This window comes from Schistocerca cancellata, chromosome 3 (assembly GCF_023864275.1).
Source record: "Schistocerca cancellata isolate TAMUIC-IGC-003103 chromosome 3, iqSchCanc2.1, whole genome shotgun sequence".
In the NCBI taxonomy this organism is placed as follows: domain Eukaryota; kingdom Metazoa; phylum Arthropoda; class Insecta; order Orthoptera; family Acrididae; genus Schistocerca; species Schistocerca cancellata.
In genome coordinates this window covers 764626092-764639064 of record NC_064628.1, presented here as the reverse complement: position 1 = coordinate 764639064, position 12973 = coordinate 764626092, and the positions used below count along the sequence as shown (strand labels likewise).

General features: G+C 44.0%; 1 protein-coding gene across 2 annotated transcripts in view; it reads left to right on the top strand.

Annotated features, from left to right (window-relative positions):
* The window catches only part of LOC126175790 (sodium-coupled monocarboxylate transporter 2-like), a 219022-nt gene that overhangs the window by 95675 nt on the left and 110374 nt on the right, over window positions 1–12973 (top strand). For both annotated transcript variants that reach the window (XM_049922770.1, XM_049922771.1), the window contains exons 3-4: window positions 5592–5751; window positions 5876–5941. In XM_049922770.1, coding sequence (XP_049778727.1) covers window positions 5592–5751; window positions 5876–5941 — 226 coding nt within the window. The remainder of the gene's footprint in view (window positions 1–5591; window positions 5752–5875; window positions 5942–12973) is intronic.

Below are 12973 nucleotides of genomic sequence, written 5' to 3'. Positions count from 1 at the left end.
ATTCTCTACGCTCATCTGTAGCTCGTTGTCTGTGCGAGAATGTTGTCTTCATACCCAGTAGTTAATGTGAGCAGAGATGAAACACAGAGGGAGCCAATTACCGACTGTAGTACGGATGATCAAACATTTCCCATCGAAAACGCTGCAGGAGCATTTTCATTGCCCCTGCAGATTGCGACCGAGAATTGTCACGAAGTAGGAACCGTATGGCAGTTCTGTAATGTGGGCTACATAACATCAGGCGAAATCTCTCACCAGGTCCTCATACTTGGCGGGAGACACTATTTTCTACGCATCTTTATGTTCTCACCAAGCGCTCAGAACTGAAAAGAGCGAAGTGATGCAACCGACAGGCATACTAGAGACACTGTCGAACACATATGTGCAAAGCTTTATTAGATTCTCACAGTGGTTTCCATTTCTTGGCCGATCGGAACTTTCCGAATATCCCTCGTATACAGGGTGAGTCACCTAACATTACCGCTGGATATATTTCGTAAACCACATCAAATACTGACGAATCGATTCCACAGACCGAACGTGAGGAGAGGGGCTAGTGTAATTGTTTAATACAAACCATAAAAAAATGCACGGAAGTATGTTTTTAACACAAACCTACGTTTTTTTTAAATGGAACCCCGTTAGTTTTGTTAGCACATCTGAACATATAAACAAATACGTAATCAGTGCCGTTTGTTGCATTGTAAAATGTTAATTACATCCGGAGATATTGTAACCTAAAGTTGACGCTTGAGTACCACTCCTGCGCTGTTCGATCGTGTGTATCGGAGAGCACCGAATTGCGTAGGGATTCAAAGGGAACGGTGATGGACCTCAGGTACAGAAGAGACTGGAATAGCACATTACGTCCACATGCTAACACCTTTTTATTGGTCTTTTTCACTGACGCACATGTACATTACCATGAGGGGTGAGGTAAACGTTCGACGGGTGTTTCATAGGACATGGAGGACGCATAAATCGGCCAGCCTGTTCTCCTGATCTTACACCTCTGGACTTCTTTCTGTGGGGTACGTTAAAGGAGAATGTGTACCGTGATGTGCCTACAACCCCAGAGGATATGAAACAACGTATTGCGGCAGCCTGCGGCGACATTACACCAGATGTACTGCGGCGTGTACGACATTCATTAGCCAGAGATTGCAATTGTGTGCAGCAAATGATGGCCACCACATTGAACATCTATTGGCCTGACATGTCGGGACACACTCTATTCCACTCCGTAATTGAAAACGGAAACCACGTGTGTACGTGTACCTCACCCCTCATGGTAATGTACATGTGCGTCAGTGAAAAACACCAATAAAAAGGTGTTAGCATGTGGACGTAATGTGCTGTTCCATTCTCTTCTGTACCTAAGGCCCATCACCGTTCCCTTTGGATCCCTACGTAATTCGGTGCTCTCCGATACACACGATCGAACAGCGCAGGAGTGGTACTCAAGCGTCAACTTTAGGTTACAATATCTCCGGATGTAATTAACATTTTACAATGCAACAAACGGCACTGATTACGTATTTGTTTATATGTTCAGATGTGCTAACAAAACTAACGGGGTTCCATTTAAAAAAAACGTAGGTTTGTGTTAAAAAACATACTTCCGTGCATTTTTTTATGGTTTGTATTAACCAATTACACTAGCCCCTCTCCTCACGTTCGGTCTGTGGAATCGATTCGTCAGTATTTTATGTGGTTTACGAAATAGATCCAGCGGTAACGTTAGGTGACTCACCCTGTATAGTCACAGTATTTGAAATTATTATTCCATTTATTCTATGCTTAGATTTACTCTCTGATCAACGTAACATCTTTAAATGTCAAGCTGTCAAATCAGTAAGACAGCATTTGTGAACTAAAACGAATAGAAAACACAAATTTAAAGACGCTGACATTTGCGTATGTAAGACATTGTTTTATATTGCAGGTAAATGCATTTAAAGTACGTTTATGTTCATATAATTACATTTCTGTTCATGGAGGTAATATAATATATTTTATTTATTACGGTACCACAAAATCATTTGAGAATGGCGTACAATGTGAAAATTAGTTGTGAACAAATAAAATTAATACAGCAAAAGCGGTAAATACTACCTTCTGTTAATCGTTTCCGTAATTGTTTTCCCATTTTCAGGCAAAATTTTAGTTGTAGGTAGTGGAGGCAGTAGACGTTAATATATTTGGCAGGATACTGGGAAAATGGAGTCGGTGCACAAAAAACGATGCTAACAAAACACACACTCGCCCCATCTTAGAATATTGCTCAGTTGTACGAGTCTCATACTTGATAGATCTAATAAGGTATACACACTGATCAGCCAGAACATTACGACCACCTGCCTAATACCCAGTATTTCCACCTCTGACACGGATAACAGCGGCGACGCATTGGAAAGCAACGAGCCCTTAGTAGTTCTCTGGAGGGAACTGGCACCGCATCAGTTCACTCAAGCCACCCAGTTCTGATAAATTCTGGGGAGGGAGACGATGAGCTCTGACGTCACATCCCAGATGTGTTCGTTTCAGTTTAGATCTGATGAGATGAGGGGCCAGCTCAGCGCTATTCGTCCACGAGACTCAGAGGGCCATAGACACGGGTTCACAGGTTTCTTTACTTCTGCAAGGCGTTCGATACAGTTCCCCACAGTCGTTTAATGAACGAAGTAAGAGCATATGGACTATCAGACCAATTGTGTGATTGGATTGAGGAGTTCCTAGATAACAGGACGCAGCATGTCATTGTCAATGAAGAGAAGTCTTCCGAAGTAAGAGTGATTTCAGGTGTGCCGCAGGGGAGTGTCATAGGACCGTTGCTATTCACAATATACATAAATGACCTGGTGGATGACATCGGAAGTTCACTGAGGCTTTTTGCAGATGATACTGTGGTGTATCGAGAGGTTGTAACAATGGAAAATTGTACTGAAATGCAGGAGGATCTGCAGCGAATTGACGCATGGTGCAGGGAATGGCAATTGAATCTCAATGCAGACAAGTGTAATGTGCTGCGAATACACAGAAAGATAGATCCTTTATCATTTAGCTACAAAACAGCAGGTCAGCAAATGGAAGCAGTTAATACCATAAATTATCTGGGAGTACGCATTAGGACTGATTTAAAATGGAATGATCATATAATGTTGATCGTCGGTAAAGCAGATGCCAGAATGAGATTCATTGGAAGAATCCTAAGGAAATGCAATTCGAAAACAAAGGAAGTAAGTTACAGTACGCTTGTTCGCCCACTGCTTGAATACTGCTTAGCAGTGTGGGATCTGTACCAGAAATAGGGTTGATAGAAGATATAGAGAAGATCCAACGGAGAGCAGCGCGCTTCGTTACAGGATCATTTAGTAATCGCGAAAGCGTTACTGAGATGATAGATAAACTCCAGTGGAAGACTCTGAAGGAGAGACGCTCAGTAGCTCGGTTCGGGCTTTTGTCAAAGTTTCGAGAACATACCTTCACCGAAGAGTGAAGCAGTATATTGCTCCCTCCTACGTATATCTCGCGAAGAGACCATGAGGATAAAATCAGAGAGATTAGAGCCCACACAGAGGCATACCGACTATCCTTCTTTCCACGAACAATACGAGACTGGAATAGAAGGGAGAACCGATAGAGGTACTCAAGGTACCCTCCGCCACACACCGTCAGGTGGCTTGCGGTGTATGGATGTAGATGTAGATGTAGATCAACGGAAGTTCGCCAGTGTTCCTCAAACAACCCGTCTATCACACTCCTGGCCTTGTGACATGACGCACTATCTTGTTGAAAAATGCCACTGCCATTGGGAAACGTGATCGTTATGAAAGGGTGTACGTGGTTTGCAACCAGTGTACGATACTCCTTCGCCGTCATTGTGCCTTTTACGAGCTCCACTGGGCCTATGGATGCCCATGTTTAAGTTCCCCAGAGCATAACGGAGCCGCTGCCAGCTTCTTTCCATCCCGCCGTACAGGTGTCAAGGAGCTGTTCCCCTGGAAGACGACGGATTCGCGTCCTCCCATCGGCATGATGAAGAAGGTATCGGGATCCATCAGACCATGCAACGCTCTGCCACTGCGCCAATGTCGAGTGCCGATGGTCACGTACCCCTTTCAGTCGTAGTTGCCAATGACGTGGTGTTATCATTGGCCAAGCAAGGGTTGTCGATTGCGGAGGTCCGTCGTTAGGAGTGTTCGGCGCACTGTGTGTTCAGACAACTTGTACTCTGTCCAGCATTAAAGTCTGATGTTAGTTCCGCCACAGTTCGCCGCCTGTCCTGTTTTACCAGTCTGCCCAGCCTATGATGTCCGACATCCGTAATGAGGGGTGGCCGCCAATACCACGATGTCTGGACGTCGTTTCACCTTGGTTTAACCGTGTATTGAAGACACTCACCACAGCACTCTTCGAATAGTCGACAGGTGGTGAAGTTTCCGAAATGCTCGCGCCATCACAATCTGCTCTGAGTCAAACTCAGAAAGCCGCGCGGGAATAGCCGAGCGGTCTCAGGTGCTGCAGTCATGTACTGTGCAGCTGGTCCCGGCGGAGGTTCGAGTCCTCCCTCGGGCATGGGTGTGTGTGTGTTTGTCCTTAGGATAATTTAGGTTAAGTAGTGTGTAAGCTTAGGGACTGATGACCTTAGCAGTTAAGTCCCATAAGATTTCACACACATTTGAACATTTTTGAACAAACTCAGAAAGATCGCGTGCCTTCCCCAGTCTACACATGGATAGCACGCTCACTGATACTCCATGCACCGTGCGTGTCTCTGACTAGCAGCAATTCCTCGCAAGGTGAGGCTGCTATGGCCTGGACGGGCTTATGTTGATAGTGGGTCGGTGGTCATAATGTTCTGGCTGATCACTGAAGGAAGTATACAAAGAAGGGCAGCACAAATGGTCACAAATACTGCTGAATTTACAGGAGAATATCACGGAAATGCTGTAACACCCTAACTATCAGACGCTTGAAGATGGACGCCAATTATCCCACGATGGTCTGCTTACAAAGTTTCAAGGAACAATATCAAGTGAATAGTCTAGGAAAATTCTACCACCTGCTATGTGTTGCTTACGTAGGGACTATGCACAGAGGGTTTTCATTTCATTCTTCCCAGGCTTCTTATGTGAATGAAACGAGAAGGCAATCCAATGTGTGATACGATAAGACGTACCCTCCGTCGTGTATTTCACAGTGGTTTAAAGAGCATGTATGTAGATGTAAAATATGAAGTTCCACGTTTCCTCCTGCAAATCAGGCATTGCAAAAATCGCCAAGACCACAGTGCTAACATCTGATCAAATAACGATACTTTGCAAAGTGAACGAGGTATTAAAGATATGACACAATTTGATTATTCTGGAGGACGGTGCAAATAGCGCTGACGGTGGCACGTCGCTAGGACGCTTCATTGCTAGGGAAAATAGATCTCGTTCATTGTCTTTTTAGGACACCACTGTTAAAATTTATAGCACGTATTGCTTAAATAAATTTATTTCTGTCTATAAATTTTGTTTCAGTATGGCTCTCATAATTATTTCTGACCAGCAGCTAGGTTACTAAAAAATGTTTCTATTTTGCAGTTACATTTCTGGCATATCATTGCTGGCAATACCTGCGGAAATGTACGTTTACGGAACACAGTACTGGGTAGCAGTGACTAGCGACATACTCGCCAGCTTGACAATGGCATTCATTTACCTGCCAGTGTTTTATCAACTGAAGATAGTTTCTTCGTACGAGGTGAGAAAGCCTGAAGTGTTTTCATAACAAATATCTCTTGTAAGACTACAGTTAAGGAAATGCTTATACCAGTAGGAAAAATGCTCTTTCTAAATCAATGAAGTTAAGTTTTCTATTGTTCCAGTACCTGGAACTACGATTCAGCAGACCAGTCAGACTATTTGGCTCTGTTGTCTTCCTCATTAAAATGGTAAGCTCTAAAGTAAAACAAAAATTCATTGACAGAATGCTGCACCACTAACACAAAAGTCCGAATTAAACATATAATAATATAAAATGTAGTAACTCGATAAGTAATTGAGATATTAATTGACGGTATGTTTCTACAAGTACTGTAGTTCAAAATGATGTTTTACGCACCTAATATACCTCGATTTGTGCACCATTAGCGCCACGACATACAACTAATCTGTATTCCACTTCTCTCCAAGTGTTTTGCAGGTTTGCAGCCGTAGCATTTGCGATAGCAGCACGAATGCAATGGCGCAGATCTGATAGGTTAAGAACTGGTGTCTACTACCCATGACTTTTGATAAATCCCCACAGAAAAAAATCAAGTGGCATAATGTCTGGACCTCTAGAAGGCCACTCTGATTCCAGTAATACGGGATCACATGATCCAAGAAATCCCTCTCAAAGTTTGCAAAATAGCATGGTATGCCATATTGTTGAAAGATGACGCCACGAGGAAGTTGTGGCATAACATATAACTCCAGCATGTCTATGTACGTTTAACTGTAGGCTCCGCAAAGAATAATGAGTTGCTGCACCCCGAAAAAGTTCGGTACGTGAAATGTAAATTTTTGAAGTTTCATTCCAGTAGCGGCCGGGCAAGTGAGACCAGCTCGACGATATGCTAGTCAAGTAAGCAACTGGGCAGTATTGTTGACATTTGGTGGAAACACTTTGGCCAGACGCGACATCTGTCGCGGTCTTGTTGCAGTGTACTGCAAATGCTGCAACATAGTGTGACCAAGAGTGGAGTAACATTTTGTAACTCGGTGTACATATGTGTTACCGAGCAACTCGCAAGATGCAAATTTAGCTGGGCCTAGCGACCTGTGCTCAGTGCAGAGCGACGGTTGACAGGACAAGTAATACGATAAACTCGCTTGCTCCCCGCCCCCCTCCCACACACCCCCCTCTTCTCAATAGTACTACGTCAGAAACGTAGCCACAAGGGTATAAATAATCGAGCCTAGGAGGTTAAGGCATTCAGTCTTGCCACCGTTCTGCCTTGGCATTTGAGTTTCAGAGAAACCACAGCTAATCCTGGGTGATGAAGATCCTCTGGCTGCCGGCCCACAGATTAACTCATGAGGTTCCAGCGGCTGTGGGACTTAGGCCGGTATTACACTATCAAATTTCTTTGTCGAATATCTTTGTCCAATATCTTTGTCAAAGATTTTTGATAGTGTAATAGGGACTTTGTCAAATGTCGTCCAATATTTGATCAAATCTAGGGTCTCGCTGTATATTTGATCAAAGAAACCGCTTGTCTTCTGTTCACTGCAATGTGACATGTTACCACATGGAGCGCTAGCATCGCTGCAGCGTACTGTCGTCTGTAGTGTTTTTATAACCATTGCCGGTAAATACAATTGGTGTGTGTTGACAACTACAAAATTAATAGAGATGTCTGAAGCTGATGAGGCGCTTTACAACGTGAGGCACCCTGAATACAAAAATAGATTAAGAAGATTGGAGACCTAACCTGATCTAACCTAACCTAACATAACATAACCCTCTCCTGTAGCAAGGAATGGGAGTGTTATAGTGAGCCTGTCTTCTGAAGATGTAGCAGTTCTTAAGTGAATATTGGCTTTGTGATATGAGGATACACTTCATTGAGCACATACAGAAATGTATGCTCATCCATTCTTAAGTAATTGATGTACGACTTGACGTCTTCCACTGTAAGCTCACGTAACAAGTTTTGTTGAATGCTTTTATCGTGTCGTCGTAAAACCCACGGCTTCACCCAGATTAGATTAGTTTTTCGTTCCATAGATCCGTTCTGAGGAGAGCCTCGTGGATGTGGAACATGTCGATTTTTTTAAAGCTGAAATAACAATACTAATAGTATGAATAAATACAATACATCATTTGTTTCTATTACAAATTTCGCCAATGGAGTAGAAGGAGTTGGCCAGTAGTAAGTCTTTCAGGCTCCTTTTAAACTGATCTTTATTTCTAACTAAATTTTTTATGTTTCCTGGCAAATTATTGAAGATGACTGTTCCTGAGTAGTGGACCCCTTTTTGAACTAAAGTAAGTTGGTTGGTTTGTGGGATTAAAGGGACCAGACTGCGATGGTCATCGGTCCCTTTTTCCAAATACTAAAAACACCCACAGAGAATAAAAACGAGTAACATAATAGATCACAGACGCTTTTAAGTCCTTGTGCAGATCATTTTTGTTCCTGGTATTGTATGTATGAACTGAGTTGTTTCTTGGAAAAATCGATATATTATTTACGACAAATTTCATTAAGAAGTAAATATACTGAGAGGCAGTAGTTAGTATACCCAGATCTTTGAAGAGGTTTCTGCAGGAGGTCCGTGAATTTACTCCACAAATAATACGTATTACACGCTTTTGGACCTTGAAAACTTGTTTGACTTCAAGATTTACCCCAAAATATTATCCCATATGACATTATGGAATGAAAGTATGCAAGCTTTTTCATTTTTATGTTTCCTATGTATGCTAACACTCGAATTGCAAATACAGATTTGTTAAGGCCTTTCTGCAGTTCTGTGGTGTGCTCCTCCCAACTGAATTTATTATCAAGTTGTAATCCCAGGACTTTTAAGACTGTCAACCTCGTATGTATGGTTCCATTTTTTCCCCCACTTCTTTTCCGCATGTGCTCACAATGGAATTGGAGTATGTAGAACTGCTGCGGTTAGTAACAAGTTGTTGTCAGCCATCTTGAACTTTGACGAAAAATTTGATAACAGTGTAATACCCCCTCTAGCGCTACGTCAAAGATCTTTGTCAAATATATTGGACGGAATATTGGATCACATCTTTGATCAAATCTTTGACAAAGAAATTTGATAGTGTAATACCGGCCTTAGGAAACTTCACCGATATGCGGAGCTGATGTGTGGCCAGCGGGCGCCCTCTGAGGGTCTTCAGCCAGTGGAGTGCTAGCTGTCTACTATCCAGTTGGGGGAGGCACGCCCTCATGGCCTCCTAGCCGCCTAGACGTTATCGGCCACCGTCCTTGTAGACCAGGGCTTCACAACATACGTGCTCGCGGAGCAAGCTGTGAGCAGCAAGGCGCGAGCACGGAGCAGCGCGAGCACGCTACCTCCACTATCGGACCAGAGCGGAGAGTGGGGAAAGTCACGTGGGGCACACAACAGCTGCCGCCAATGTAAATCCGCGGCCACCTGCAGGGATATCACTCACGAATTATTACTGCGTCAAATGAAACAAATAAAGGAGAATGTACACGTGCCACATAATTTTATTAGCTTAGTGTATGCCTCTATATTCGTATTAATTTGTGAACTGTTACACAATATAAGGTATCACTGGAGCGTGGGATTCTCGGTTATCTTGTACTTTTTGCCCTTTACAATTGCGTCTATGTTCGGAGTAATTGTTCTTGTGCATTTTAGGCGCAGCGTGCAGTTTAAATTTCGATCAGACAACGCGTTTCTCAGGCGCGTCTTGTTACATTTCATTGCAGAGAACAGTTGTTCACAAACATACGTGGAACCGAACATTGATATTATTGTAGCCGCGAGTTTGTGCAAACGAGGAAATCTATCCTGAGGGAAGTGTCTGTAGAATTCCAAAATGTTTTTCTTGTTCTGAAATTTGTCTCTGTATTCTCTGTCACACTGCGGGTCAATAATTTCTTGCTGCAGCTCAGGACGAATTTCTTAAATATTCGCTGAATATGGAGAGAACAGATCAAAATCACTGTCTAGTGCTGTCAGATCTTGAAAGCGCTGATCAACTAAACTATGTGAATAACGTTCACAGTCTTTGTGAACATCTTGCATGGATGATAATTTAGGAAAATGAGCTAGGTTTCCTGTTCCCAGCTGACTCACCCAAAGTGTCAATTTCATTTTAAAAGCTCGTATTCGATCTATGAAATGAGTAATTAGCAGATCTTTACCTTGTAGTAAAATGTTCAAAGCATTCAGATGGCTACTTAAATCTGCTAAGAACGCGAGATCACATTCAAACGTGCGCGCGCATTTCCCCTCCCTACTCCGCGACCTTGCACCGGCTCGCGAGCACGTGCCTAAGCAGACGCGAGTACTCGCGCTCAAAACGGGCCAGTTGTTAAGCCCTGTTGTAGACACTTGTGTGGGGTAGGGGTGGGGGGGATGGGTCGGGGGTAACTGGGGCATTGCTGTTTGGCATCAAGCAACTACTGCCAGTGATCACACCCAAGCACATAACATGGGGACCACGAGTACATGTGGGGGTGGCTAGCTGGCACAACTCTGTAGGACCTGGTTGGACTGTGCTCATTCCTCACCGCTGGCGGCACATCAGCTGGCGGCGGTAGCTGCCTGCCACGACCCAGGGCAATGGACGTAATTGGCGTCATCAGGACGTCGGTACATTCCTGAATCAGCTGCGTTTCTACGCACGCAGAGTGGCCCCGAGGCCAGCCATCATCCTGTATACGGCTGCTTGAATAAACTTCTGTAACTACTATCTCGTACTACCATTGTTTAACTGCATGCCCTGGCGTGAATCTCCCATGCCCCTCGCCATATCTCTCACCCACCCTGATGTGTAACAACCTGGAATAGACTGTGTCATTACACTTGGCGTGAGGAAGTGGTCGTTACACTTCCCGACACGCCATGTTTTGATAAGAAGTGTTCGTCCAATGTCCAAACGCTACGGTTTGGTGAGAAAAGTAGTTGCTGGGTAACCCTCGACATCCAGACACTCTGGTTTGGTGTCGAGTAGTAAGATTGGGTACTTTGTCAATTACGTATAAACAGTGGTACTTGCCATACCTCCAGCTGAGCAGTATCGGCTCTGCACAATGTGATACGGTTAGTCTCACTTTGTTTATGTTTGATTCAGTATATGTTTTCAATTATTACGAGGGTTGCCCAGAAAGTAATGCATCGTCTTTTGTTCTTCAACAATTCTTTATTGAACTTAATGAGGATTACACACACGAAAGATTAGTGTTTTACCTACACATCCTAATTTTCGCATAATCTCCATCCCGTTCTATGGCTTTCCTTCAGGGCGAAACAAGGGCGTGTATGCCCTGTCGGTACCAATCTTTGTCATGGTGGCGGAGCCAGTGCTTCATTGTGTGAACTTCCTTTGCTGGTTGACAGAGGCAGCGCCAACTGCGGAGCCGTAATGTGTCTGTCCTCGTAAATGACATCAGCTCGCTGCAACATGTCAGGTGTGACAGCCGTGGATGATCTCCCCGACCGCTGCAAGTCTCGGAGCTCCGCCGAAGCGCCTTCTGCTGACCTCACCCTCCGTGCCCAGCGACTAACTGTACTTCTGTGGACAGCAGATGCTCCGCAGTCTTTACACAAGCGTTTGTGAATATTCCCCATAGTTTCTTTATCTGCGGTGAGAAATTCAATGACAGTACGTTGCTTGTAACGTACATCACCTACAGACGCCATTTTGAAACTGTCCTGCAGCTACGCTATCTGTCGGAAGTGACGTAAACCTGGCGCGCTCGCTCAGGAAACTTCAAATAATACGTACGTAACGTTTCGCATTCGTAGTATTATCTTTGGTTGAGAAAAAAGAATGTGGTGCATTACTCTCTGGGCAACACTCTTAAATTTAATTTGTGGGTACTGAATAGACTATGGTTAAGGTTACGTTTGCGAAGCCACATGAACCGGGGGACCTATCATTGTTTAGGGGTGACGGTACACCTGACAATCTAGAACCAGTAAGGTGTCAGTATTGCAGGCAGTAATTGGCGTATGGTAAGGCTGTAGCTAGTACATGTTTTACTTGTAGACGTGTTCGTCATTTGGTTCAGGATTATTCAAGTGTGGATGGGCGATGAGCTTCCAGAAAAAGTAATTTATAAAGATTAGTGAGTTTTGAGCGTATTAATTAGTTATTTGGTATTAATTACAGTAAGAGACGCAGTACACAAAATGGTAGAAAATGTGCTGCTACTACTGCAGTGTCTGCTGTTGCTCCAACAGAGCAGTTCGTGTGTTAACAAATGAAAATTCGTGCCAGAAGCAGGCTCATCAGGAAGTCCTTCGTAGATCTGAAGCTCTGGAAGCCATTCAGGTCCAATGACCGTCTGAATCAGGGGAAAATAAGGCAGAATTTGAGATAGCTCCTTCTCCTTTTGGACCGGCTGTAGCAACACTTATCAGTCCCTTTTAGAGGAATGAAAGGGAAGACGTGTCGACATTCATACAACTGAATCGCCTGGATGGGCAGTGGATCCACCTTCTTCAATGCGGATCCACAAGTACGTCCGACCTGCTGCGGGAATCTCTGAGTTGCGAGTATGGAGGAAATGGGCAGGGACTGCGGAGAAGTGACGCAAGGTGGGAGTGTGTGAGGCGTGCCTAGACAGTCCGCGCAGTTGCGATAAGACTGTGTCCCGGATGGCGCATTGGTTAGTGCATCTACCCAGTAAGCAGGCGATCCTTGATTCAAATACCGGTCCAGTAGACATTTTCACTCGTTGCCGCTGATCGCTGATTCCGTGATGCAACTGGCATCATTAATCTCTTTGCATACTCCCCACCATCTTAAATTTACATTCTTGTTTGGTCATCAGTCTGGTTTGATGCGGCCCGTCACGAATTCCTCTCCTGTGCTAACCTCTTCATCTCAGAGTCGCACTTGCAACCTACGTCCTCAATTATTTGCTGGATGTAGTCCAATCTCTGTCTTCCTCTACAGTTTTTGCCCTCTACAGCTCCCTCTAGTACCATGGAAGTCATTCCCTCATACCTTAACAGATGTCCTATCATCCTGCCCCTTCGCCTTATCAGTGTTTTCCACGTATTCCTTTCCTCTCCGATTCTGCACAGAACCTCCTCATTCCTTACCTTATCAGTCCACCTAATTTTCAACATTCTTCTGTAGCACCACATCTCAAATGCTTCGATTCTCTTCTGTTCCGGTTTTCTCACAGTCCATGTTTCACTACCGTACAATGCTGCATTCCAAACGTACATTCTCAGAAATTTCTTCCTCAAATTAAGGCTGATATTTGATA